General features: G+C 37.1%; 3 protein-coding genes across 17 annotated transcripts in view; all 3 read right to left on the bottom strand.

Moving 5' to 3' along the window:
- Nucleotides 1–456: 456 nt before the first annotated feature.
- Nucleotides 457–4,314, bottom strand: wdr82 (WD repeat domain 82). Its single transcript, XM_056750516.1, has 9 exons — nt 3,914–4,314; nt 3,225–3,322; nt 2,450–2,516; nt 2,257–2,356; nt 1,821–1,937; nt 1,564–1,719; nt 1,411–1,480; nt 1,189–1,331; nt 457–1,070 (listed from the first exon to the last, which is right to left on the bottom strand). The coding sequence occupies exons 1-9, from the start codon at nt 4,072–4,074 to the stop codon at nt 1,041–1,043; spliced, it is 942 nt and encodes a 313-aa protein (XP_056606494.1). The 5' UTR covers nt 4,075–4,314; the 3' UTR covers nt 457–1,040.
- A 1,510-nt stretch (nt 4,315–5,824) lies between these two features.
- On the bottom strand, nt 5,825–7,250 carry cplane2 (ciliogenesis and planar polarity effector 2). Its single transcript, XM_056750857.1, has 5 exons — nt 7,073–7,250; nt 6,763–6,915; nt 6,423–6,547; nt 6,207–6,343; nt 5,825–6,065 (listed from the first exon to the last, which is right to left on the bottom strand). The coding sequence occupies exons 1-5, from the start codon at nt 7,176–7,178 to the stop codon at nt 5,831–5,833; spliced, it is 756 nt and encodes a 251-aa protein (XP_056606835.1). The 5' UTR covers nt 7,179–7,250; the 3' UTR covers nt 5,825–5,830.
- Nucleotides 7,251–8,314: 1,064 nt separating this feature from the next.
- cadpsb (Ca2+-dependent activator protein for secretion b) overlaps nt 8,315–23,795 on the bottom strand; it is a 72,552-nt gene continuing 57,071 nt past the window's right edge. For 4 of the 15 annotated variants that reach the window (XM_056750843.1, XM_056750844.1, XM_056750845.1 and 1 more), the window contains 11 exons: nt 19,844–20,000; nt 19,222–19,363; nt 18,116–18,277; nt 16,011–16,166; nt 15,779–15,926; nt 15,207–15,281; nt 15,005–15,088; nt 14,872–14,904; nt 14,640–14,747; nt 10,518–10,622; nt 8,315–9,616 (listed from right to left, as the gene is read on the bottom strand). In XM_056750843.1, coding sequence (XP_056606821.1) covers nt 9,440–9,616; nt 10,518–10,622; nt 14,640–14,747; nt 14,872–14,904; nt 15,005–15,088; nt 15,207–15,281; nt 15,779–15,926; nt 16,011–16,166; nt 18,116–18,277; nt 19,222–19,363; nt 19,844–20,000 — 1,347 coding nt within the window. In that variant the 3' untranslated portion in view covers nt 8,315–9,439. Of the gene's footprint in view, nt 9,617–10,517; nt 10,623–14,639; nt 14,748–14,871; nt 14,905–15,004; nt 15,089–15,206; nt 15,282–15,778; nt 15,927–16,010; nt 16,167–18,115; nt 18,278–19,221; nt 19,364–19,843; nt 20,001–21,750; nt 21,763–23,140; nt 23,171–23,795 lie in introns of all 15 variants that reach the window. The other 11 variants (XM_056750850.1, XM_056750851.1, XM_056750852.1 and 8 more) reach the window with 4 other exon arrangements.

Here is a 23,795-nt window from a genome sequence, read left to right as displayed (position 1 = left end):
AGCAATGATATTTTATACTTTCATTTGCTTCACTAACCTTTATATCGCTGCAGTCCTTCTGAACCCTCGTATCTCCATTTTTGTAAATCATCATTATCATTAGTCACCCTTTATGTTTCTTAATTTGTTTTGCAAATATCTAAGCAACATTAAGAATTTAAAACGTGTCAATTAAGACAACAGTTATAATCATTTAAAATGTTTAGTTTTCCATTTCCTGAAAAATAGCAAAGGTACAAAAATTGAAAGTACAAGATTTTAGAAGGACAGCAACAATATTTGTAAATATATTTTTCCATACATATATTTTTCTGTTATTATATATAGATTTTAATGCAAGTGTTTTTCATTGTTACCCGAGTACACCATATTTTCCAACTTGGATTACCCCTCATTGTCCCCTTAAATTATTGTGAAATGCCAAATAAATAAACAAATAAAGTTGTGTTGTCAGTGTATATTGATTCATTATGAGATTGCATTTAATAAAAAAAAAATCACAATATTGCTGGTATTACAAAAGTAGAATATACACACGCACATATATATATATATCTATATAAAAACAAGCCGAACCAAAAACTCCATTAAAGTAATCTTTCCTCACAGACGGATTATATGAGGATGCACATCAGCAAATTGTACAAACACGTTTATTAAAAAAAAATGTTCCAATGAGATTTCTTAGGACTGCACAAGATACAGGTGCTGAATTCTGCCATAATGTTTGATTAGCGATCAGTACAGATCCACAAAAAACTGTCGTCATACCTCTTGCACACATTTGGTTCTATAGAATACCAGCTACTACATCACAAACAAAACAAAGCAAACAGATTATTTTACAATGTTTTACAAAAGAACAAGGTTTGGTGAAAGATTGTATCTTTATCACAGAATGATCTGAAATACAACAGCATCAAGACCAATATATTTACAGTTAAAAAGTCCAAATATAAGCTTCTCCTATGTGTCAAAGATCAGGGTGTCTGTCGCCACCTGCTGGAAGATGATATCAAAAACGTCCTGAGACATGCTCTTTAGTCATCGATCGTGGGTAACCAGAATGCCTACGGAGGTGAGATTTTGGTGAGACATTTCAAGCAAACTTGTACACTATGAATACTCAAACTATGTTCAACACCTTTTACATTTGATTTATACACCTTACTATTAATAGGTTCTTACCATGTTAGAACAAGCGCTGGCAAAGGTCATGAATTTAGGGTTAAACTGTAAACAGGTCACGGGACCGGTGTGCTTCCCATCAAGAAGTGCTACTTTCAACCCGCTCTCGGCATTCCACACATGGATCTTCCCGTCCTCTGACCCTAGAAATTTCACATAGTGAAGAAGTCATCACTCTGTATGTCATCTCTGGTATTGTGTTATGGTCACGTTAAGACTTACCAATCATAGCGAACTGGGAATCTGGAGTGAACGAGGCCTCTAAAACTACGCCTTTGTTATTATTATAGCCCTGTGGTAATAGAAAAGAACTCCATGAGACACCAGCTACAATGCAATAAAAAAGCATGTTTAAAAATAACTGTATATTCTCACCCCAAATGAGTGGAGAATGGCTCCTTTGAAGGCATCCAGCACTCGGAGCGTTCCTCCGTTTGTGGAGACTAATATGAGCTTTCCGTCGTTGCTAAACTTGAGACCCGTCCACTCGCATGTGCGCTCGTACTGTAGTTTAAATGTGGCAAATGGGCCCTAATGTTGGAGATAAGACAAATTTGTAACTTCTTATGATATTTTAAGGATATGATATTATTGTCTCTAGGGTAGTTTTATGCAACGTGCTCTTATGTTACCTTATCAAAGGAGCGTAGGTCGTAAAGTTTGACCATCTCAGAATTAACCCCTGCAGCAAAAATCAACCCCTCGGGATCGAATGAGCAAACAGGCTTCCCTTGGAGATGCATGAGGCCCTGTGAGGAGAGCCAAGATTTGAGTCAAGCTTACATTATCTGCAAACTCGACAACTAGAAACAAGCAAATTGCGAAACTGCTGAAATAATGTGACTGTGACAATTAATGTAAGTTACGAGCAGCTGGATTTTGAACCAGTGGGGTTACACTATGAGCGGAGCTACTCAGGACAGAACAGAAAAGTGATCAACCAAATGTTTATTACTTGTCATAGTCATGGCTGGTTAGATCAAAATGCTTGGACGAAGTTAAGGCAAGGACCAAAGAGTTACAAAAAAAACGAAACGCCATTCAATTTCAAGGAAGAATATTGCTTACCTGACAATTTGGCGATCGCAGATCCCACAGGCGAATAGTTTTATCAAGTGAGCCAGATATGAACGTGTCATCAACAGGAGACATAGACAGCGCAACAACCCTGTGAAAGCATGAAACACACAAACCGAACATAAGCCAAATTACACCATAAGAACAAAACGTTGCTTGGGCATTGAAAGTAATCGATTCTTACCTCTTATTGTGTCCCGGAAAGTAGCGAATGTACTTATTGTCGTGCAGAGAAAGGTATCGAATAGTATCTGCAACAACACATTGGTAGAGGGACCGTTTTAAATAAAGCACGCAACACAAGATATAACCAATGAATTTCATGGTAATGCTGGAATCTGAGGGTATGAGGTGTCAGACGAACAGGCTCAACCCTGGGCAAGGCAGTAGTCTGTACAGTTAGCTCCATAATAGGGCCGAATAACAGACCCTAAAAACTGTACAAACAACTACCTCAGGCCAGAGCGGGCAGGGGGTTTGAGGAACACCTTCATCCATCTTCACTTCATACAAATCAGTGAAGTTTGCAGACTTCCAATCCCCTTATTTAAACAATATGAAGATAATACATAACACACCGAAAAAGCAAAGCGATACTTCAAAAATAACATCCACTTTCCATTTCTCATCAACATTTTCTATATAAATGATCTGGATAATTTTTTGCAAGAGTAAGAAAAGCAGCCGCATTTGTAAAGCCCACTTCACAAGATGATAACACAGGCCTAATTTATTTTAAAATCGAACATATATAATATAATGCTCCATGATATAACACACCAAAAACACGTATTTGCACCATATGACCGCTTTGATTTGGTTATAAATATTCAGTTTATTGTATTTTGTTCAAACGTTTATGTTTGAAACAGCGTTGATTATGTTTTCTGAAGTGGTCTATTGATAAATCTCATGCAATAAAATAATATGACTGATCTATATTATAATCCTACACCTACCATCAATTTTATTGGAGCTGTAGACGACAGTGTTGGCAGCATGAGTATAACGGATAAGATCCACACCATACTTCTTACTGTAGAGGGTCCGTTTTGGTCTGACACAGAAAACACACAAAAAAAGAAAGTAAATTCGATTACTTAAACAAAAATACACTTATCTATAACTACCACAATAAGTCAAAATAACAGCTGACCCTCCACTTAGGCTTTCCAATTAAACCTTTTTTATAATATCCATGTACATTTTCATAAACATGCGCTTGGTTTTGTTATGGCGAAAGTGTAACCATGCTGTTGACTTCAATGATTTATTACCATGGTATAATAATAGGTATTCTTGTAAGATAATAGTAAATCTGAGGTAAAAAGGGAGGTTAAAGAAGTGGTTTTGACTGCTAGGCGGGCTAACTGTATAGTGGATCTCAGAGGGAGGCGTGGATGCTAACAGTTAGCACACGTTTAGGCTAACGTGTTACACACATGGATTCAAATCAACAATAAATGTCAGTACAAACAGATTCACAAATGTGTTTTTATATTGCGGGTCTAAACTATCTGAATCTGCCGCTTCTCGCATAGTAGCACTGCTGTAGCAAAGATCAAAGCTGTATATTCACGTTAAGGCCAAAGCATCGCGGAACATGTAACGTTATGTTCATGTATAACGCATGTTATAGGGGACTTACTTTCCTTCCTGGCAGTCGTACAAGACAATCGAGTCGTCGTCGCTACTAGATATAACCGTCTCGCCGTTCGAACTAAAATCAAAACAGTTTATTTTGTCGGAATTCTCCCGGAAAACCTTTGCAACCCTGAAACTCCGCAACACATTGTCTGTGAGTTTCATTGTGGCCTTTATGCCTGGCCAGGCGCGGGCGATCGTCTAATTAAAAACACCGAGTAGATCGGCCTTCTATAAATCAGTAATAGATGTTACAAATGTATTTGAATGCTTTGTAGATGAATAGAGGCTTCAGATGTGCATTTCTGTCATGTTAAAAAAGCCCGCCGACTAAATTCGTCAATGAACCAGGTTACGGAAGACGGGGGTGACGGCAGGAGTAGTAGACCGGTTTGGAAAATGGCGACGATGCCTGCGGAAGTTTTAGAATAAAAGTCCCACTAGTTCAGCTGAACGTTGGCGTGACATATTTTAAGATTTCAATCTGTCACTAAAGCGTTTGGTTTTTCCTTTTTATAACAACCCTAAATTTAGTGCCAAAATAAATAATTACAACACAAAACAAGAAGACTTGTTCTGACAGCTGTGACAAAGACGTAGAATGTCACATCAGCTCTCTAGCTTCTGTATTTGTGTTCAGTGTTGCTAGGCTTAGTCACAATACTTCATAATCATAATCTATTCTCACATTTACAATCATCCAGTATCATATTAAATTTCCCTTTTAATCTTCTTGAAAAGATATATTTGTAAAGATAGGATTCCTAACAGACCTTCTCAAATAAATATAGGGTTGAACAGACACAATTTATGGATATGACCTCACAAAACCGATTTCATTTTCTCTCCCATTTAATAAATTCACCACATAGACATCATGCAAGCCTCACCCACCCAAGTGTGGCCACTCACCAATACTCAGCCAGTAGTATAAAAGTCATTGCACTAATACATCATAAAACTAAGAGTAGAGGATTGGGAACATAAACATACAAAGTGAGAAGACAAAAGCATTTTCTTAATTTTTCTTAGCGAGCACTTTTATAATGGAAAGCTACGATTCACAGGTGAGTTTTGTTATATTGTCAATGTTTGTGTGAAGACCTCTGAGAACAAATGTTAACACAACAAAGTGTATGGTAGTTAGAGTGTGCATTAAGTACATTAATATGATAGTATATACTACTAACCATGAATATCTTTTTCAAAGGGTAAAATGTGTATGGTGGGAGATAACTACATATTTACAGTGTATGTGGGAGAGTTTGCACCAGAAGAAGTGATAATAACGTCCACAAATAATTCCATACAAGTCTTTGCAAAAAAGGTAAGCAAAGTCAAATCTGATGACAACATAAGCTTTTACCCTTTATCTGATAACACAATGCATATGGATCTTTGCATAGGAAAGATACTTATCTACCATTGGTCTTTTGTTTAAATTAATTTCTCTTTTGATTAATTTATAATTTGCCAATTTCCCCCTACTAATACATCAGTTGGCCCCAGATGGAACAAGTGACAACACTATTTGTCAAAAGTGCCAATTCCCAGCTGATGTGGATCCAATGTCAGTCACGTCTTCTCTAGGAAAAAGTGGGATGTTGAGTATCAAAGCTCACAAAGCCTGACAATTATTGATGAATATTTTGAATTATATACTTATATAATTTTAAGATCAGATGTCTTGATTGTTCAACTAAAAATATATATTTTCTTTATTTACATTATATGTCACTTCATGTATGCATTTGCTAAAGCATTGTTTCATTTGTTACAAATGTCTTGAGAAGTAAAATATTTAAAGGTAAAAGGTATTTTAAAAAGCAGCAATATTGTGTCATTGATTAAGAAACGTCCTGTGTACACATGAATGAATTCAGAAAACATTATATACATAATATTTTAATATTCTTCAATACTATACAATGATCTCCGTGTCTGTTTGCGTGAGGCCCGCAGTGGCGATAGACACAGATGAAGCAGCTATACAGTCCTGGTACCACAGGTTTTCTGCAAGGGCATTTAGGAGGGGTGCTACCTCACCAAGCCCTGAGCTCACGTCACCTCCCACGCGGAACACCGGAAGACCCCACACCTCTTTAAACCGTGTCACATCACTCTCAGTCACATCTGTGTGCATAAATAAGTCAAACCTGTATTGTTAAGGTCCATGTCAATGATCTGATTTAAAAAAACAAACCTGATTTATGTCAACTAACATATTGCAAAATAGATGCTAAAGCAATGTGTTCCAACATGTCAAACACTGCACTCAAGAAAATCTGAAAGGATACTTTGTGCCAACCACCAATTTAACCACTCGGTCTGAAGATTCTGTTATCCGTGATATCTGATTGGAAAGATCTTCAAAGGAGCCACGGTCAGTAAAGGAGAACAGGAAAATCATTGCATCCACTTGTTCCTTACAGGACTGCGAAGAGAAGGGTTGACATCAAACAGATGTCATCACAGAAAGTGTAGTTTAAGAAAATCATGTAGGGGTGCCTCACCGGTAACATGTGATCAAATCTTCGCATGGCACTTTCTCCACAGTCCCAAAACTCGAAGCGGAAAAACAGAACACGGTCACTGTCCTTCAGCTTTACAGGCCAAAACGTCACTGTTGTCTCTATGCCTACAAGAATTTATTACAGTTCTGAGATAGTAAATTTGATTTTTTATTAAACAAAAAATTCTTATATTCTTTCGTAAATTTAACTCTCTAATGTCATTCCTCAGATTTATACACACCAGCAATAAAAGACAGAGTTATGTTATCAATGTTTTTGTATGATATTCAATATAAATGTTTTCCTTGTTCCCATTTTGAACAATGCACTTATCACACACCTGTGGTCTCATAGTGCATTTTGGGAATATCAAGGCCAGCCAGACGGGCAGCAAGAGCGCTCTTCCCCACTCCAGTTTTACCGGAGATGAACACCTTGTAGCGAACGGTGTCCACATTCATATGAGGAGGCATCATTGGAGCCTCCAGGAGACCTTTGCAATATTTAAACGACATTTATTACAAATTACAATGCGTCTTGCTACTGACACCTACTATGGACTACACTAGAAATATACGATAGAAGGTACGTATTAATATAAACAGTAACAGTGATGCCTGAACTGCTGTATCCATGGAGATCAACCATACCAAACTTCCGTCGTCTCTTCTTATGCAGTATTCTGCTGAAAAACTCTTTGCTGTCTGGGAAGCGATGCCAGTCTGACACGATAATAGACCCAGGCAGGACAGACATTTTGTTTAAGATAAATACAGAGATTTTTTGGTTTATTTTATGTGACGGGAACTAACTGGATCCGGGCGAACGTGAAGCTTTAATCAACATAAGCTCTGACGCCAAATTAAAAGTCTGGTCTAAAAATGTGAATTGAAAAGAAAAACGTATTTACAATATATGTACATATTTTAAATATTTTTTACAAGGTAATAATTGTCTAACTACGCAACAGACAATATATTGGACGTCAGACACCTAAGTCACACTTTGAAACGTCATAGCATAACATTTCAAAATAATTTATGCAACTTAACCAGCAAGGTATTAAGCTATTTACAAGCTATACGTTATACATTTAAGCTATGTACAAAACAATCTAGTGGATATATAAAGCTAACTTAATATTCTGCCATATGCAACACAACCACAGGGTGGAGCTCAATTTATTGTCCGTAAATATCTTTCTGTAGGTTTGATACAACCACATTATTTTCCAAAAGTACATTCATACTTATTGTTTTAAATAACTTAAAATATTTCTTCATGTCAATTAATGTTAAGTGTGATTCACGTGTCCAAATAATTATCGGGAGCACTTTATTGTATAAAAATCAGTGCTCGAATTGAAGGGGGACTGGGGTGACCCAGGACCCCCCATAAGGCATTAGGTACCCCATAAGAAGTTAAAAACAGACTTTGTGGGGGTCCCTCAGATATTTGTACTTGAGTAAAAATTATAATGACAAATGTGATTAAATGCATGCAATGGATATTGTCAATTTTGTAAATTAATTATTTACAATCATTTAAATTAAGTTTATTTATGGGCTAGTTGTCATTTCTCTTTAAATTTGAAATGCCCCACCCCACGTCTAAAGAACGATAAGTGAACGAATCAGTGAAGAAATTTTAATATAATATATATTTTGTGTTTTTTGTATAAATTGTACATCGCGAGACTAACCCCCACCAACAAAAAGTCTTATGAGGGGGACCCTCCATAAGACCTGATTCAATTCGATCACTGATAAAAATACTAAACACAGTTTAAACTGAAACTATAGTTCAAACAGATCTAAACTGAATTTCAGAAAAACTTCCAGTTGAAGTTGTAAATCCGGCTCCTAAAAGACACACAACAAAATCTGCTGGAATATCAGTACATCATGTTATCTTTATTGAGGCCACAGCTCTTGCATATTACAACTGTTGGCTTTGATAAGGCAAACGCAAGAATGAATCCACCAGCTAATTGACACAGAAAAACAAAATGCTTTTGGAGAAGGTGGATCCCAGAGGCATGCAGCAATGGCTCAGAATGCAATGTACAGCATCATATATACAAAACAATAGTGAGACCCCCCAAAAAATGGCACGTTGCAATCTCAACAGATCTATGAACATAAGCAGAATGGCTTTGACCGGACTTACAAACTTAAAAAAGAGAGAGAGAGATCCTCTGTAAAAATCAAACCGAACCCAAAATATACATAGTTTTGTTGTCATTTCTGACATCTAATTAAAAGACGTCTCCAAAAGGATATCAACATGGAGGTATAAGGATATTGCATTTCTAGAATACCAATTCGTTTTCATTTTGAGATGCCCGTGACACGATGCTTAGTTAGTTATTTGCAACACAGGGTCAAAGAGCCTTGACACGAAAAAAGGAAAAAAAACGTACAATGAAAGTGTGCAGACACAGAAGACATTTACAGTTAACAGTTCCGAACTTAAATACAGAAGTTCGTTTTTAGTTTCGAAGCAGTTGGCATCCACTTTAAAAACAGACAAGACAAAGATAAGGGTCCATACACTCATCTTCACAACAATGTATCATCAATGTATGTAAGAGTACGTCAAAGAAGCGCCATATATGTTATCGCATGGGACATAGGGACACATCTAATAATCTCACTCGACATTATCAAACAAATGGTACTCCATATTGCTTAGGAACACATAGAAACAAACTGCTCAAACGAATGAGTTCAAAAATCGGTGCTAGTTTGTTGTTCTTTATTATATTATGACACAGCTAAAATTGCCAATCATGGTCTTTGAAACCTTTTTATTCACTACGATTCTTTGATTTTTATTGTTTTTCAGCTTTGTTTGTGGGCAATTCCAGCTGATGGGGGAAATCCTAGAGTGGCTAACTGGGTAATGAAAGTTGTTACATGCATCTTATCAGGCTAAGTTTAAAGTGTTGGGATGGGGTAGGGATGGATAGACAGGTCGGGTACGGGGCGGTGGGCGACACCGGATGGCTCGATACTCTAATCGTCATCCTCGTCCTCTTCATCGCTGTCCTTCATCGAGATGCCCTGCATTCCTCCCTCTCGGACGGAGGCAGTGGCTTCCTCAAGGGTGAGCCGGTTTCGTACCGTGTCATACGACTTGCTGTTCAGTGTGGAGTCGAGAACACCTTGCAGCCTAAAATCGCGGTATTTTTTCTAAAAGAATGAGACATCGGCAAGTGTTATACCCTCTTTTGCACATTTCGTTGTTGATTATAAGAGAATATACTTTAGAACCAAACTTAAATTCAAAATTGGGACCCCTTTAGGCCAAGATTAAAGGGATAGTTGATCCCAAAATAAAATCTGTGATAATTTACTTACCTTCTTGTCATTTCAAACATGTGTGACTTTCTTTTTCCTGCAGAACACAGAAGAAGATATTTTGAAGAATATTGGTAACCGAACAACGGTGGCACCTATTCACTTGCATTGGTTTTGTGTCCGTGCAATAGAAGTGAATGGGTTGTTGTTCGGTTACCAACAATCTTCAAAATATCTTCTTTTGTGTTCCGCAGAAGAAAGAAATGCATTCAGGTTTAAAATGACAAGCGGGAGAGTAAAGGATGACATCATTTTTTCAATTTTTGGTGAACTATCACTTTAATGAAACAACACTGCGGTCAACTTTTGAGGACTGGAATGATTCATAGACACGATTTTGTGCTACTGAACTGTCCAATCAGAAAGCTCGACTTGAAATATCATTTTAATTGATAAATAAAACGTAGGAAATACATTACTTGCACCTTATATTGCACAAGAAGGGTTATAGATAATTTGTTGTTTTTTGATCAAATTTTGCTTTGTTGCTCCTGATTATTAAGTGCCAAACAAGACCAGGAAATACTTTTAGCAGCAATATGTGAAGAATATAAAACTAAGTGATCTTACCATTACTAGAACCCTTACATTTACAGATTTGGCAGACACTTTCGTTTTTGCATGGCTTGGAGTGTCATTCGGAATGAAACCCATGAGCTTGTGCAATGTTCTCAGAAACCGACTCAAGCCCAGTTTTACAGTACTATAGAAAATAAGATGTTAGAAATAATACCTTTACAATCCTGATGAGGATTTTGAGTTGATAGACATGAAGCTGTTGTTCCATGCGTTCAGTCAGCCAGGTCGCCAGCAGATTCATAGTGGCTGTATACCATTGCTGCAAAGCACAAAAACACAGCCTTCTCCAGCAAAACACAGACAGACAAACAAACGCATGCAAGAGACCAGCATGTGTAGACATACATATAGACGTAGCCGAGGACATACAGAGAAAACACAAAATTTGGGGAAACAAACTCGCACGCACCACTCATTCACACTTATCCACGTACGCACAACTCATACCGACATTTACACAATCACAATCTTACTGAAAACCAAGGTTAGTCAGACACTTTAAAATTAAATCTCAAGAGCTGCTAATATGGGCATCTGAAAAAATAAATAAATCATGCTTTAAGAAGTTGCAGAATTAACAAGAAAACAAACACTTAAAGGGATAGGCTACCCAAAAATGAAAATTCTGCCATGAATTACTCACCCTCAAGTTGTTCCAAACCTGTGGAGTTTTCTGGGGCACCATTGACCACCAAAGTAGAAATAATTGTTGTATATTTTTTGTTACGTTAAGCAAAATATGTTTTAAAGAATTAAGGAAAACAAACACCATAAATCTTAGTTGTCTTTCTTTGTGTTCAACAGAACAAAGACATTTATACAGGTTTTGAACTACTTGAGGTTGAGTAATTCATGACAGACTTTTCCTTTTTGGGTGGAGTATCCCTTTAATCTGCCCTAGATACAGTTTAACCTGTAACCTAAGGTTCAGATTACTTAAATAAAAATAGCGGGAATTTAAATAAAAAAAATTCAGATCAAAAGTCTTAAAGGCTAGGAGCAAAATTCAACAGATGAAAGAAGTTTGTCTTAGAATTACCCATGCTGAATGTTATAAAACAGCAATAGAGAATTATCACACTATAACACTTACAATAACCTCTAGTCCCCAAGAATCTAAATAAGTGCAATCATAGTCTGTATACTAGGACCCAAACTAATAAAAAGAGGAAAATATGGCATTTGCAGGCAAAGGTGTGTTGTACTGTTATCTTAAACCAATTCTGAAAAATACAGTAAGATTTTAGTTTTAATCTGAGCATCATGCATATTCAGAATTCTCAATGCACGGATGAAATTGTACTTGTAGTTCAAAGAGAACAGCACACGTGTGGTTCAATGGATGACGTGTTTTCTAGAAGGAATGTGCTGTATCCTATGGAGTGAAGAGATAGATCTGAGAGTTTTGAAGTGGGCTATTTTCAGTTCAAGCTTGTGGTCATAGGCTATACATTTTAACTGGGCATCCAATTCATTAAGAATAAAATGTTTTTATACAAGTATTTCCGGATTTATTCTTATTCTGATAAACTTTCAAAAACCAGATCTTTGTTGTTGTATTTAGGTCATTTTATAGTTTGATAAGTGATAATTTTTTTGCCTGTCCACTTCAAAGAGTTTACTGGTTGGAGCGTGCAGTGCATGCATAGAGAGCATGTGAGTGTCTAGGCCAAACAACTGTGTGTGTGCATGAGGTGGGATTTTTAGGAGGTGGGTCATGCTAGAAGATGTACACAGGAAGATTATTTGATTAGAACTCATGCCACTCGACAGAATGTGATCAAACAGCAGGACATTTAGAGATAAGTTCCATTTTGTCTTAGAAGGAATGCAGAATGAGTTGGGATGCTGTCTTAGGGTTAGGCTGTCGTGAGTACAAAGTGTTTAAAGATAGGGATGATGTAATGAAAATAATAAAACAGACATACATAAATGTAGCTGTGGGCGACCAGAACAGTTAACACAGGCATTACATAAAAAAGTATATGTGTACATTATTACAGTACTGAAAGGAATAGTCAGCTGGGATGTTGTAGAAAACGGCAGTCTTAAAAGAACTTCTGTTCAATGTATATCTGCATATAAATATATTTTATACAAATATGTGTTTATGCAATAGTAATAGTGATGCATCTGAATTTAAGGTTAATAGTTAAATAAGAACGTGGACGCAAGTAATCATTACTTTTAATTGTTTTTGACGTACAGCCCTCAGCTGAATATGTCCTTGGACCTCATAAGACCACCAGGAACCATACACGCTTCCACATTTTCAGTCTGTTTGATAGAACTGTCCAAACAAGAATTCAAAGCCAACTGGCATGTTCCGAAGAGCTTTCCGTGAATCACGGCATGCTGCTGGATGCTTTCTTTAATTTGATAATAAAACTTTAGGCATCGATGTTAACGCTACAGCAGACACCATCATAGATTTTCCTGTTTTAATAATTGCTTTTGATTTCATGCCTTTGGGCACCATTTTCAACTGCTGAGTCTTTCACTGATTGTGATTAGTTTGGACAGAATTCTTGTGAAGACGGCGCTTTTACCGCAACAGCGACAGACTCAAATTATGGACTAAAAACAGATGCGTCGTATTAGATCCATTGTGGGCCTTTAAGGTTGGATGCATTACTACCAACAATAACCAACAAAAAATGAACCAAACGAATAAAAACAAAACAAAGCATAATCGGAAAGCAAAAGTACAGAAATGTAAAGAATAAATACATAACAGCAGATTTTACAAAAAAATCTGCAACAGGCATGCATTAGATGTGTGTGCATTAGAAATCTTAAAAACAAGCAAAACGGCAAAAAGTACAAAAGATCTTGCTAGTTCTCAAACAGACACTCTCTCACACACAAACACACTTTTAACCACAGTAGACGAATAAATACAGCTCTTTACATTATGATATTACACACAACCGAATACTCACACGCATACAACACTCGCTAATGAAAATATAAAAAAAAAAATATAATTACGCACGCACGCACACACATATCTGAATCACAACCACTGGTCCACACATCTGTCACATTTCTTAATATATGAACACACATGAATGCCATTGTGTAACAAAGACACATGTTCACAATTCACACAGGATTATTTCGCTAAATCGAACAGTGCTCTCCTTCACCCTAATAGGTTAATACATCAAATCTTTTCTATGCATTTGGGTTTAAATTATAGACACATCTTTTGGTTTGTTTACACCTCTCATTAAAACTACCTCGGGTGACTCGACCGCAAGTCAGGAAAACAAATCTTAAATATGAAACAGAATTATCACTTGGAGTGGTTCATTTTGGGTGTCACGTGACTTGTCATTGCAAGTTGATATCAAGCAAACCTCAGAATAAGATGTACAAGACTTAACAAAAATGCTAAGTATTTTGTCATCCTTCCTATCTTTCTGCTGTTTGGTTTATATCTTTATGAGTCATAACTTGCATTGATTTACAGGTGAGAGGTGGTCCTGTTTTCCATTTTAGACCACACGTTCCAGACATTTCGAATCGTCCGAAACAGATTTTAACGCCAGGAGTAAACACAGTCCTTGTGTCAGGAAATGGAACCTATGCCAAAAATTTGTTTAATGAGATAGTTCGCCCAAAAATTTAAATTCTTTCATTATTTATTCATACTCATGTCATTCAAAACATGTATGTATTTCTTCTGCAGAACACAAAAGAAGATATTTTGAAGAATGTTGGTAACCAAACAACATTTGGCCCTACTGACTTTCATTGTATGGACCACCATGACATTTCTCAAAATATCCTCTTTTGTATTCCATATAAAAAAAGAGTCATATACAAGTGTTGAACTACATGAGGGTGAATTAACGATGACAGGATTTTTATTTTGGTGCGAATTATGCCTCTAATGTCACATTTTTTGGTATAAAGTTCACTGTTTGGAGAGCACTGTCTTTAAAATAATCCGCTGGGTGGTAGTGGTGACACTTTGCCTCTTAAACAAGAAACCTCAATGGTGAGCAATAAAGTCCAACGCACATTAGCTAACACAACACCAGAGCATAAAGGTCCAATGCATCGTGGCTAATGAAACAGAGCACAGAGAGCTGGAACAGGAAGTCACAGCAATGACACATTAGGGAACTTCAGGTCATGCCTGGCCCGGATGTAAAATCTCTAGGCTCGGCACTCAAAATGTGACTTATCCCTCTTATGCCACCTTGTTTTGCCACATTTTGGATGGGCCCTCCATTCATAGGCACGGAGGTAACGGCATCTTACTTACATCAAATAACCTCTCTATATACACCTCCTCATTGACCTTATCTCTCAGAATGTCCTGAGAGTGACGGACAAAGGTCACATAGCCATCCGCAACATCCATTCCTGGTTTCTGTGGAAGTGGCATTGGAGAGAAAGAGAGAGAAAGAGAGACGGAAAGATGGTAAATTCATGAAGTTTTTCATAGAAGGAATGTGAAAAGACAGGAAGAAGTATGTATAATATTTAATACTCACAGGGACATCCACATACTTTGATGCTGCTTTGACCTGAAAACAGGTTTAGAGAAATATTTTTATAAGAGATTAAAAAAATATTTTTTTTATCAGCTCAAACTTATATAAATAAAATAACAGACTTTATGCTTACCGTGAAGGAGAGAAAAGACGAGAAGAGAGTTCCCTCATCATACCTGGAGATCTTGGCAAGAACACTCTCCAGAATCACCACAAACTGTTCCAGTGGCACAAAAGCACAACCGGTTTAACAACAACCAGACAATTCAAATAAAAACTGATTTCTACACAAACGCCTTGGGTCCATTTGTGTGGACTGTTATCCCAAAACATACCTTTGCCACCAAAAAGGAAATCATCTCTTTTACAGTCTCCTCAATAAGTTCATCGATATGAGAATGGTACTGTTTCTGAAAGGTGGAGACAGGTTCAGACACTTAGACAAGAAAATACAGAAGCAGACAACAGCATTCAGTGGATTTTGCAGTCGCCTGGTGCATTAACTGCACAGCTGTACAAACAAAGTCTAGATGGAAATAGAAGAGATGACTCAAACACGGCTAGTTATTTTTATATTCATAAGAACAGCATTTGCATCTAGATAAAACTAGATCAAGCTAAAGGTCCAGTGTACGAAATGTTTTCGGATCTAGCGGTAAGGTAACTTTGACAGGGACTGTTATTCAAATCTAGCCTGGGTTGTGTCCAGGTCCCATTGTTTCTCTCTCTCTGAACTTATTTTTCTGCTTGCACTATGTTGAGCCTTCTACACGCATACTGATACACAATAGTATACACTTTTATATATTTATGCTTAGTTTTTAAATCTGATGATTTTATATAAGAAAATCCCTTATAGACCAAGCACTGGTCTATCACAACACTCAGAAAAAGTTTAGGCAAATACCTCCTGGCCCAACTCCATGGCACACAGTTTAGCAGACTGGTCCTTGGCGTCCACCATCACATTAAACATGGTGCATAAGGACAGTGGGATACGGAAGTCTGTGGAACGGCTGCTTTTGGTCAGCTTAGATTCAAACGCTCCCTTGGTGCTGTTGACCAATGCATTGAAAAAATGTTCTGATATTTTAAAGCTTGGTAAGAACTTTCAAATCATATGTTATGCTGGTACGTACCGTTTCACACTGGTTTCGATCATGTCGCTTGACATGAGCCTCATGCGGTTGTCAAGGTGCTTGGCAAACTCTTCCTCTGGCCAGTGTAAGTCTCGGATGAAGGTTTGTAGGGCATCCAACTTCCAGAATAGATCTTCCGACGTTCCTGAGCCATTGCTGCCGGGCACAGTGAGATATTAGAGGTCAAGGTTCTGTTGACCTGCTACTCAGGAATGGAATGATAGAAAGATGCTACACATCACAGACTTTATTTATGCATTTTTTATTTTAACCATACACCAACTGGATTTATTTACCAGGGATCGCACCATTAGTGTATGGTAAAATAACAAGACAGGTGTGTTTCTGAAACAACTTTATAGAACTGACCTGAATTCATGCATACTTTGCTCTGTCACATTGCTATAAATGGGAGGGGTCTTGGAATGTCATGGTGAGAGAAGGCTCGGAGAGAGAGAGGCAACAAAACCCAGCCCCCTGTCTGTCAGACCAATATAAGCTATGTTACCAGTGGTTTTAAAGGGATAGTTCACCCAAATATGACAATTAAACATTTTACTCACCTTATTGTAGTGTTCCAAACCCAGATCCATTGACTTCATGTTCTCTTATGTCCCACAGAAGAAATAAAGTCAAAACAATTTTTGGGGTGAACTATTCCATTAATGACGTCTCTGGACACAACAGTATGAAAAATAAAGCTTAACAGAAATTGATGTTGAAGAGTTCTTAAAACGCCATTTGAATGAAAATTCTGTCTTTATTTACTTGAATGACTTTCTTTTTTTCAGCAGAACACAAAAGAAGATATTTTGAAGAATGTTGGCAACCGGCGCTCGTGCCTTTACATTGGTTTGGTGTCCATACAATATAAGTGAATGGGTACCAAATTTCTTTCTATAAAATATCTTCTTTTGTGTTCTGAGAAAGAAAGAAAGAATGTCATACAGGTTTGAAATGACAAGAAGGTGAATAAACGATGACAGAATTTAAATTTAATTTGAATCCCTTGAAGTAAGACCGAGCCCTCTCTCACTATTCATGCCCACCGAGGCTAAAGGAGCTTCCAATATCAAAACACATCATGCAGTTGACTCTTAGGACGCTGCCATCCCGAGTAGAAATACTTTAGGTGAGGGGTCATACGGCCAGAAAAGAGTTAAAACATTAGAGTGACCTGTGTCTTGTGGAATTGCTAAAATTGAGAGTAAGATATATATGTAAAGTATAGGTATCACTGGAAATGCCAAAATAAAGCCAACTCTGATGTTTGAACTCTAGGGGGTCAGTTTCTACTGCCTTGGATGCCAGCTACACTGAAGTACCATCTACTTCAGAGCATCAGCTACCAAAGCTACCAAACCCATGACAGAGCTACTGTACGACCAGGCAGGGAGTTCTACCAACCCACACCCACTAGAAACTTTCACACAATTTTCTTTAGAAACATTCTTTCTACCATTGACATAAAAAATACAAAAAACCTAATGTCGCACCATACTAGACACAGACCTGCTAAAATAGAGCAACTAAACATGGAATAAAATAGGATTGAGTTATAAGTACCAAAGAAACTTTTACATGAGTTATCAATGAAAGTTGTTAAATATCTATAGAAATGATGGAGATAACCTTCAGATGTTTGTAAAACTTAGGATATCCTGAGTTGTCTGACTTTGGAGATGTAAACAGATTGTGCTTGGATCGTATTGGACTAAATCTACGCACTGGCCTGATTGTAGGTTTGGGTTGCAATCCAGATCTCACCACCTCAGTCCAACCTCAATGGCATGCACATTGAGGAGGAAAATGAAGAGCTTTTCAGTTCTCATTTCCAATAACAAATCACATGAGCCTGTCTGGACCCTTCACAGGCTACTTGACATGAGAATGATTTTAGAGGCACGTGTTCTTGGCCAGTAGTTATTCTACATCCGTTGCTGATGATCTCTAACATGGTCTTATATGTCCTTCAATTTTGGCAAAAGTGTAAGAGTACAACAGTACAGTATCTGACCAGCGATAATTACCTTAACTCAAAACATTTTCATGCCAAGAAGACTTTTGAATGCATCAGATCTCAGGTAAATGCATTGAATACACACTCAGAGTCATAAATAGCAGCCATCCAGGACGGAGTGGAAAAGCTAGGCATTTGTGGAAGGTTAACAGATAGTCCTGCTACTGGCACGGGAAGATTTGGTACTTTGGGAATTTGAAGGTTCACATTTGGCAGATTCACATTGGGCAGATTACTTGTTAAACTCCTGCAGAAACAGACAAAAAAAAGAAAAAAATCCATAACAGTGGCAAAGTGGAATGCTGCAAATAAGCAATGTAAGACATACAGTACAAAAAAGAGAGAAACGTAGAAATGAAAAACACCATCTTTAGACGTAAACAGCACACACATCAACAAACCGGTCATTAAATGTAGGGAGGGAATCTAAAGCACATTTAAACAGAAGACCTGAGTAGAACGAAACTCATGATCGATAATATTGATAACAGCACACGTGTATATGTATATAAAAGGAAGTAAAAGCAGAAATCTTTTAACAGCAAGAACAAACAGCAGCTTGGGATGTTTGGGGACAGTTGTGACGTTTCACACATACAGACAACAAATAAATGAGAATAAACATGTTGGATATATTTCTCAAGGGGCATCAATTTGGTTTCGAATATTTAGACAGGCTATATCTTCTCTAAGGATTCCAGCTTATCTACAGAATGTTATCGTCACCGGGAACCGGCGGAAAATCATTAAAATCAACATGCAAACCAAAATCAAGCATGACAGAAGAATTGATTAGGACATAAAAGCATTTTGTTTAAAGCACACAATATGAGTGTTAGTTCATAAAAAAAGGATGAAAACTTGCAGACGACTTAAATCTATCCTGATAGACGGTGGACTCTGTAAACTCGGATGCTGGGCAAATTTTACATCTATGACTGGTGATGATGTCATTACACTTAATAAATACCATTCGTTATGAATTAGAAAATGAATAATAATAGTTCTGATGGCATCAAGGGAGTCATTATAAATATATATTTTTGAAGAACACCTCTCTAATAAAAATAACTTATGATTGGGATGTCTATGCCCCGCTACATGGGTTAATTTGTATTTGTTTGATGTTTTTGTCCTGAAAGGCCCCGGCTCCCGGCCAAAGCCCAATTTCTTGAGGAAGTGGTGTCTTACTTTACAGGCTCCCATGATTCCCGCTCAAATCCCCTGTTAATGGACTGAGCAATGGAGGACTCCATAAGATCCACATATCGCACCACAAGAGGGGCGTACAGGTCCTGCAGATGCTTGTGAAACTTTCCGTTGCACAGGTGATCTGTGAAAACAGACACAAAAGAAAAAGAGTAACTCAATAAATCTTGAGCAGTTAACAAACAAACAGCATCTAAGTGGCATGTATGTGTACCGTTTACACATATTTAGACAAACATATTAGCATCCATTAAATCAAAATTGGTTAAAGCAATAGTTCACCCAAAAATAAAAATTCTGTCATCATTTACTCACCCAGAAGTTGTTTCAAAACTATATAAATGTTCTCCTTGTGCTGAACACGAAACAGTAACCATTGACAACCATACTAGCAAGAATAACTGCTATGGTAGTCAATGGTCAACTGATTGTTTTTTCCATATTCTTCAAAATAGCTTCTTTTGTCTTCAGCAGAGCAAATACATTTATACAGCTTTGACGACAGAATTCAATGATGACACTATGGGTGAAATATCCCTTAAGATACATTAAATCATTGTGGCAATTATATCACTTGGAACTTAGAACAAAGTGTCGTGCTTACAGTCGTTACGGAGGAAATCATTTAGAAGTTGAAAGAGCGGAAAACTGTCCCAGCTTTCAGGAGACTGGATCTCAAGGGCGGCATCCATTTCGACACCGTAGAGAGACAGGAAGTTCTCAGCATGTTCCACCATCAGGTCTGACCACCATGCAAAGGCCTTGACGTCCAAAGAAAAAGTTGGAAGTGTTAGATATAAAGAGTAAAAGGCAATGTCAGACCATTTAAAGCTAGTGAACTGGTTATGTGTCCTCTATGTGAAATGCAGATTTCACAAGCTTCAATCTCTTTCTAATTACTCTTTTTATTAAAGAAAATGTTAATGTATAATGAACGTGTGTTCATTATCAAGCGTACACAACATTTAAGTAACCAGTTTACTAGGGTAAAGTTGACACATTTGCCGTTATGCCATTTGAAACCTTCTTAAAAGTGTTTATCAATTTGCAACACAGAACGTTTTACATAACATATTCCAAACTAAATGTAAAAAAACATTTCACCATAAGAAGACATTTTTAATGGATCCTCTATATAATAGTTACATATCTCAATTCTGAGACCTTCTAAGCCCCTTCCATATGTAATGAAGAGGGTATTCAATTTATTTATATAAAAAAAAAACTAAAATCTTGTGTTGCAAATATATAGGTTTGTATATACTGTAGGTCACTTGATTTTAAAACAATGCTTCCCTTATCAGATTAATTCCCGGTGGAGTCAAGATGCTAGCAGAGGTGCAGTTCTCATGCAAGTGGGGTAGAAATCCCTGCATGCTTTTGCCCTCCAAATGGACGATGTGATTCAACTTTTCACATCACTGCATCCCTACCCTTGGGATGGGGATGTGTTTCGCGATCATGCAACATTGCAGTCCCTGATACGCCGAAGACTGCAAGCAAGCAGCAGGATTCTTTACATGGTTAATGACTAAATAATTCTCCAATACTTAGCTTTAATCTCTTAAAGCGATAATACATTTTCGACCGGTTGCGGGATGTTGAATTGGAGTTTCTTAGATCAATCGGGGTTGCTTGCAGTCTTGGCATAAAACACTTTATGTCTATTAAAAAAAAACTGACCAGTGATTAACCCATTCAGGTAACTGATCAGCCTTTTCGGAGGCTTATTCATTACATCTGGCTGCATGCTATGTTCTTTTAATGCTATGTACTGTCATAAACCCGCAGCTTTTATGAGCCCCAAAACGTTTCCGCTAAATCCCCTGTGCTACAGAGGAAGTAGTAAACACTTACCATTTCACTTACCTTAAGTCTTTATAAATAACTTGAAAAGACTATATTGATCATAACGGTCCAATGAATATAGTATTTGCTAGAGTAGCAAGATTTCGTAAGGCTTAACTTAATCACCAAATTGAAGCAACCCATAAATCCTTTCCGAAGACCCATCTTGCACATCGGGGAGCACTTGGTAGGCAATAGCATTAGCAAACACCTACTGTACGCATTGTGTCCACTTTGACAGAATGCAAAAAATTCAGTTTAATTTGAATATTACAGCAAATACTGTAATTCTGCAAGATTGGTCGTGAAAGGACGGTTCTGTCATGGCATTAGTTTGGTCATTCATTGAGAGAGACACTTTAATTTTGAAAGGTATACTAATGGAAAGGGCAGAACAGCTAACTAAATATACAAAAAACATTCCCCTGGAAGCAAAGGAGTCATTGTGCGGGTTGGCCTTGCCGGTGGGGTTGCAAGCCTCACTTTAAAGGGAGAGTCGACAGACACAAGCTGAGGAATTCAGACAAACCCATTTTGAACATGGGGATAAATGTCCTTACATTGACTGTGTGGGACGGGAAAATATAGGGTAAGGGAACCCTTCATAGCTCATGCACAAGCTGGTAAGGGGCTTTTTCCATTGCATTCACTTTAAGCACATACCTCTTTGCCTCCCTGCTCAACCATGGATCGAATGGTGAGAAAAACATGAAATGTAGAGTGATGTATGTGCAAGGTGTTAATGTACAAAATGTTTATTCTGAACAAAGGTTCAAACTTTTGGATCATGAATAATTCATTGTGAATTCCCCTGTAAAGGCTGCACAACGATTAGTCACGTTCAGAGCCGTTGAATATGAGAGTTACGACCTCTATTGGAAGAATGGAATGCTGAAGCAACTCGCGTCATGGAGCGTCCGATAGTTCCAAACATAGCACAGGAGGCCATTCATTTCAGTGTTTCCCAAATGCATTTGTTGTACAGTTGGTGAAATTACTGCATGTTTTTACATTTTAACGACATGGCAGTTGAAATGAAATGTCAAAGTTAGAATACAAAGACTGATCTTATATTTGCATTACTTCCAAGATAAAATGCTGCTATAAATTTAGTCAAAATTAGTAATCAAAGAACACAATGTGAATATGTTTTAGCAAAATAAATGCAAATACAGTCCAGCTTAAATCCATTTAAATAGGTTGACAGTATAGAGCGCTCCATGAACCACGTGACAACATGGTGGCGAGATCGAGTATCGTAACTCTCATATTCAATGGCTCTGGTAACGACTAATCAAAAGCAAAATATTAGTTTTGGTTTACATAATATATGTGTGGATAATGTGTATAATAATTATATTTATATTTATAAATAGTATGTACCTGCATGTATAATTTTTGGAAAATATATTGATATATGAAATAATTATATACAATATAAATTATATATAAATATGTATATACACGTGTAAATATTTCGTAAATATGTACTGTACATGCATGAATGTGTGTATATCTATATATGATTATTTTACACAATACACACCTATATGTAAACAAAAACTTTTATTTTGCTTTCGATTAGTCTTGACTTATCATTGTGCAGCCAATTTAGCTGATCTCGGAAACCAGTCTTTTTTATTAAAAACTGTAAATTTGCTTCAGTTTATTCTTTCAGCAGGGACGTTCTTTATGTGAAAAGTGAGTTTGTAAATGATTCTGTGTAAATGTATTTTGCCTCATATAGTGCAGTCTACAGCAAGTAAAATTTGACAACAGTGAAATTCTATGCAGTGTTATTCTATAAAATTGAACGTGGCATATTCTAAAAAACATTTAAAGAAAGCTTTAAGCATTTCCAAGGCATCCAAGAGACCAAAACTAAACATTTAATGTCAAATCTGTCATATGTATATTCCTTCTGCAGATTTTTGCAACTGTCCCCTCCACCCCGACAAAACAGAAAAGCCTTTATCTGCGTGAATCGACATGCTTGAGGGAAAAGGTACACTATGTGATGACAACTTAAGAAAAAAGAAACATGATACTGTACCGATTGGTCTCCTGAACTTGTGACCGCAGCCTGTTAAGCATATTCAGAAAGATACAGTAAATCTATCAATCTCAGGTAGACCGTTATCTAATATGCCAGTTATGTACTGGTTTGTAGTACTGGTAATAGTCAACTGCTGGAACATGCAAATTGACCAGTTACTGCAAAAGATTAGTTCTGAACACCCTGGTTGTCTCACTATTTATAATGCTTTGGGATGTTCCTTATGCATTTTCATGTTTCCCAAAGGAACTTGTTTAACATCCAGAATACAGAAACAACCTGCATTCTCATGCTGCCTTCAAGGTGTAGATCCAGAGAAAGTGGTTGAGAGACTGGATCTTATGGGTGAGTTAGTGTTTGATATTTTACAAATTCGCTTCTAGCTATCAACAAGCATGTATTATAGGGGAGTCATTTAAAGGAACAGTTCACATGAAAATATAAATTCGCTCATCATTTACTCATCCTTACGTTTTTTCAAACCTGTATGATTTCATTTCCTCCATAAAAGAGAAAGAAAGAAGATAAGTGAAATGCCAACCCATCTGTTTCCATACAATGAAAGTGAATGGTGACCAGGTACTATATTCCAAAAGTCTCCAAAATTACCATAAAACAGATCAAAACAAAGCCAAAAAAGTATTCTAAAGCC

The sequence above is a fragment of the Triplophysa dalaica genome, chromosome 6, assembly GCF_015846415.1.
Source record: "Triplophysa dalaica isolate WHDGS20190420 chromosome 6, ASM1584641v1, whole genome shotgun sequence".
Classification (NCBI taxonomy): domain Eukaryota; kingdom Metazoa; phylum Chordata; class Actinopteri; order Cypriniformes; family Nemacheilidae; genus Triplophysa; species Triplophysa dalaica.
This window is presented reverse-complemented; position numbering and strand designations above follow the sequence as displayed.

Coding starts and splice junctions, on each gene's coding strand:
- wdr82 (XM_056750516.1), bottom strand. CDS start 4,074: ATGAAACTCACAGACAATGTGTTGCGGAGTTTCAGGGTTGCAAAGGTT. Junction 3,323..3,913: donor TACGACTGCCAGGAAGGAAA/GTAAGTCCCCTA, acceptor TTTCTGTGTCAG/ACCAAAACGGACCCTCTACA. Junction 2,357..2,449: donor TTTCCGGGACACAATAAGAG/GTAAGAATCGAT, acceptor ATGCTTTCACAG/GGTTGTTGCGCTGTCTATGT.
- cplane2 (XM_056750857.1), bottom strand. CDS start 7,178: ATGTCTGTCCTGCCTGGGTCTATTATCGTGTCAGACTGGCATCGCTTC. Junction 6,916..7,072: donor GAAGAGACGACGGAAGTTTG/GTATGGTTGATC, acceptor AATATTGCAAAG/GTCTCCTGGAGGCTCCAATG. Junction 6,548..6,762: donor AATGCACTATGAGACCACAG/GTGTGTGATAAG, acceptor AAATTCTTGTAG/GCATAGAGACAACAGTGACG.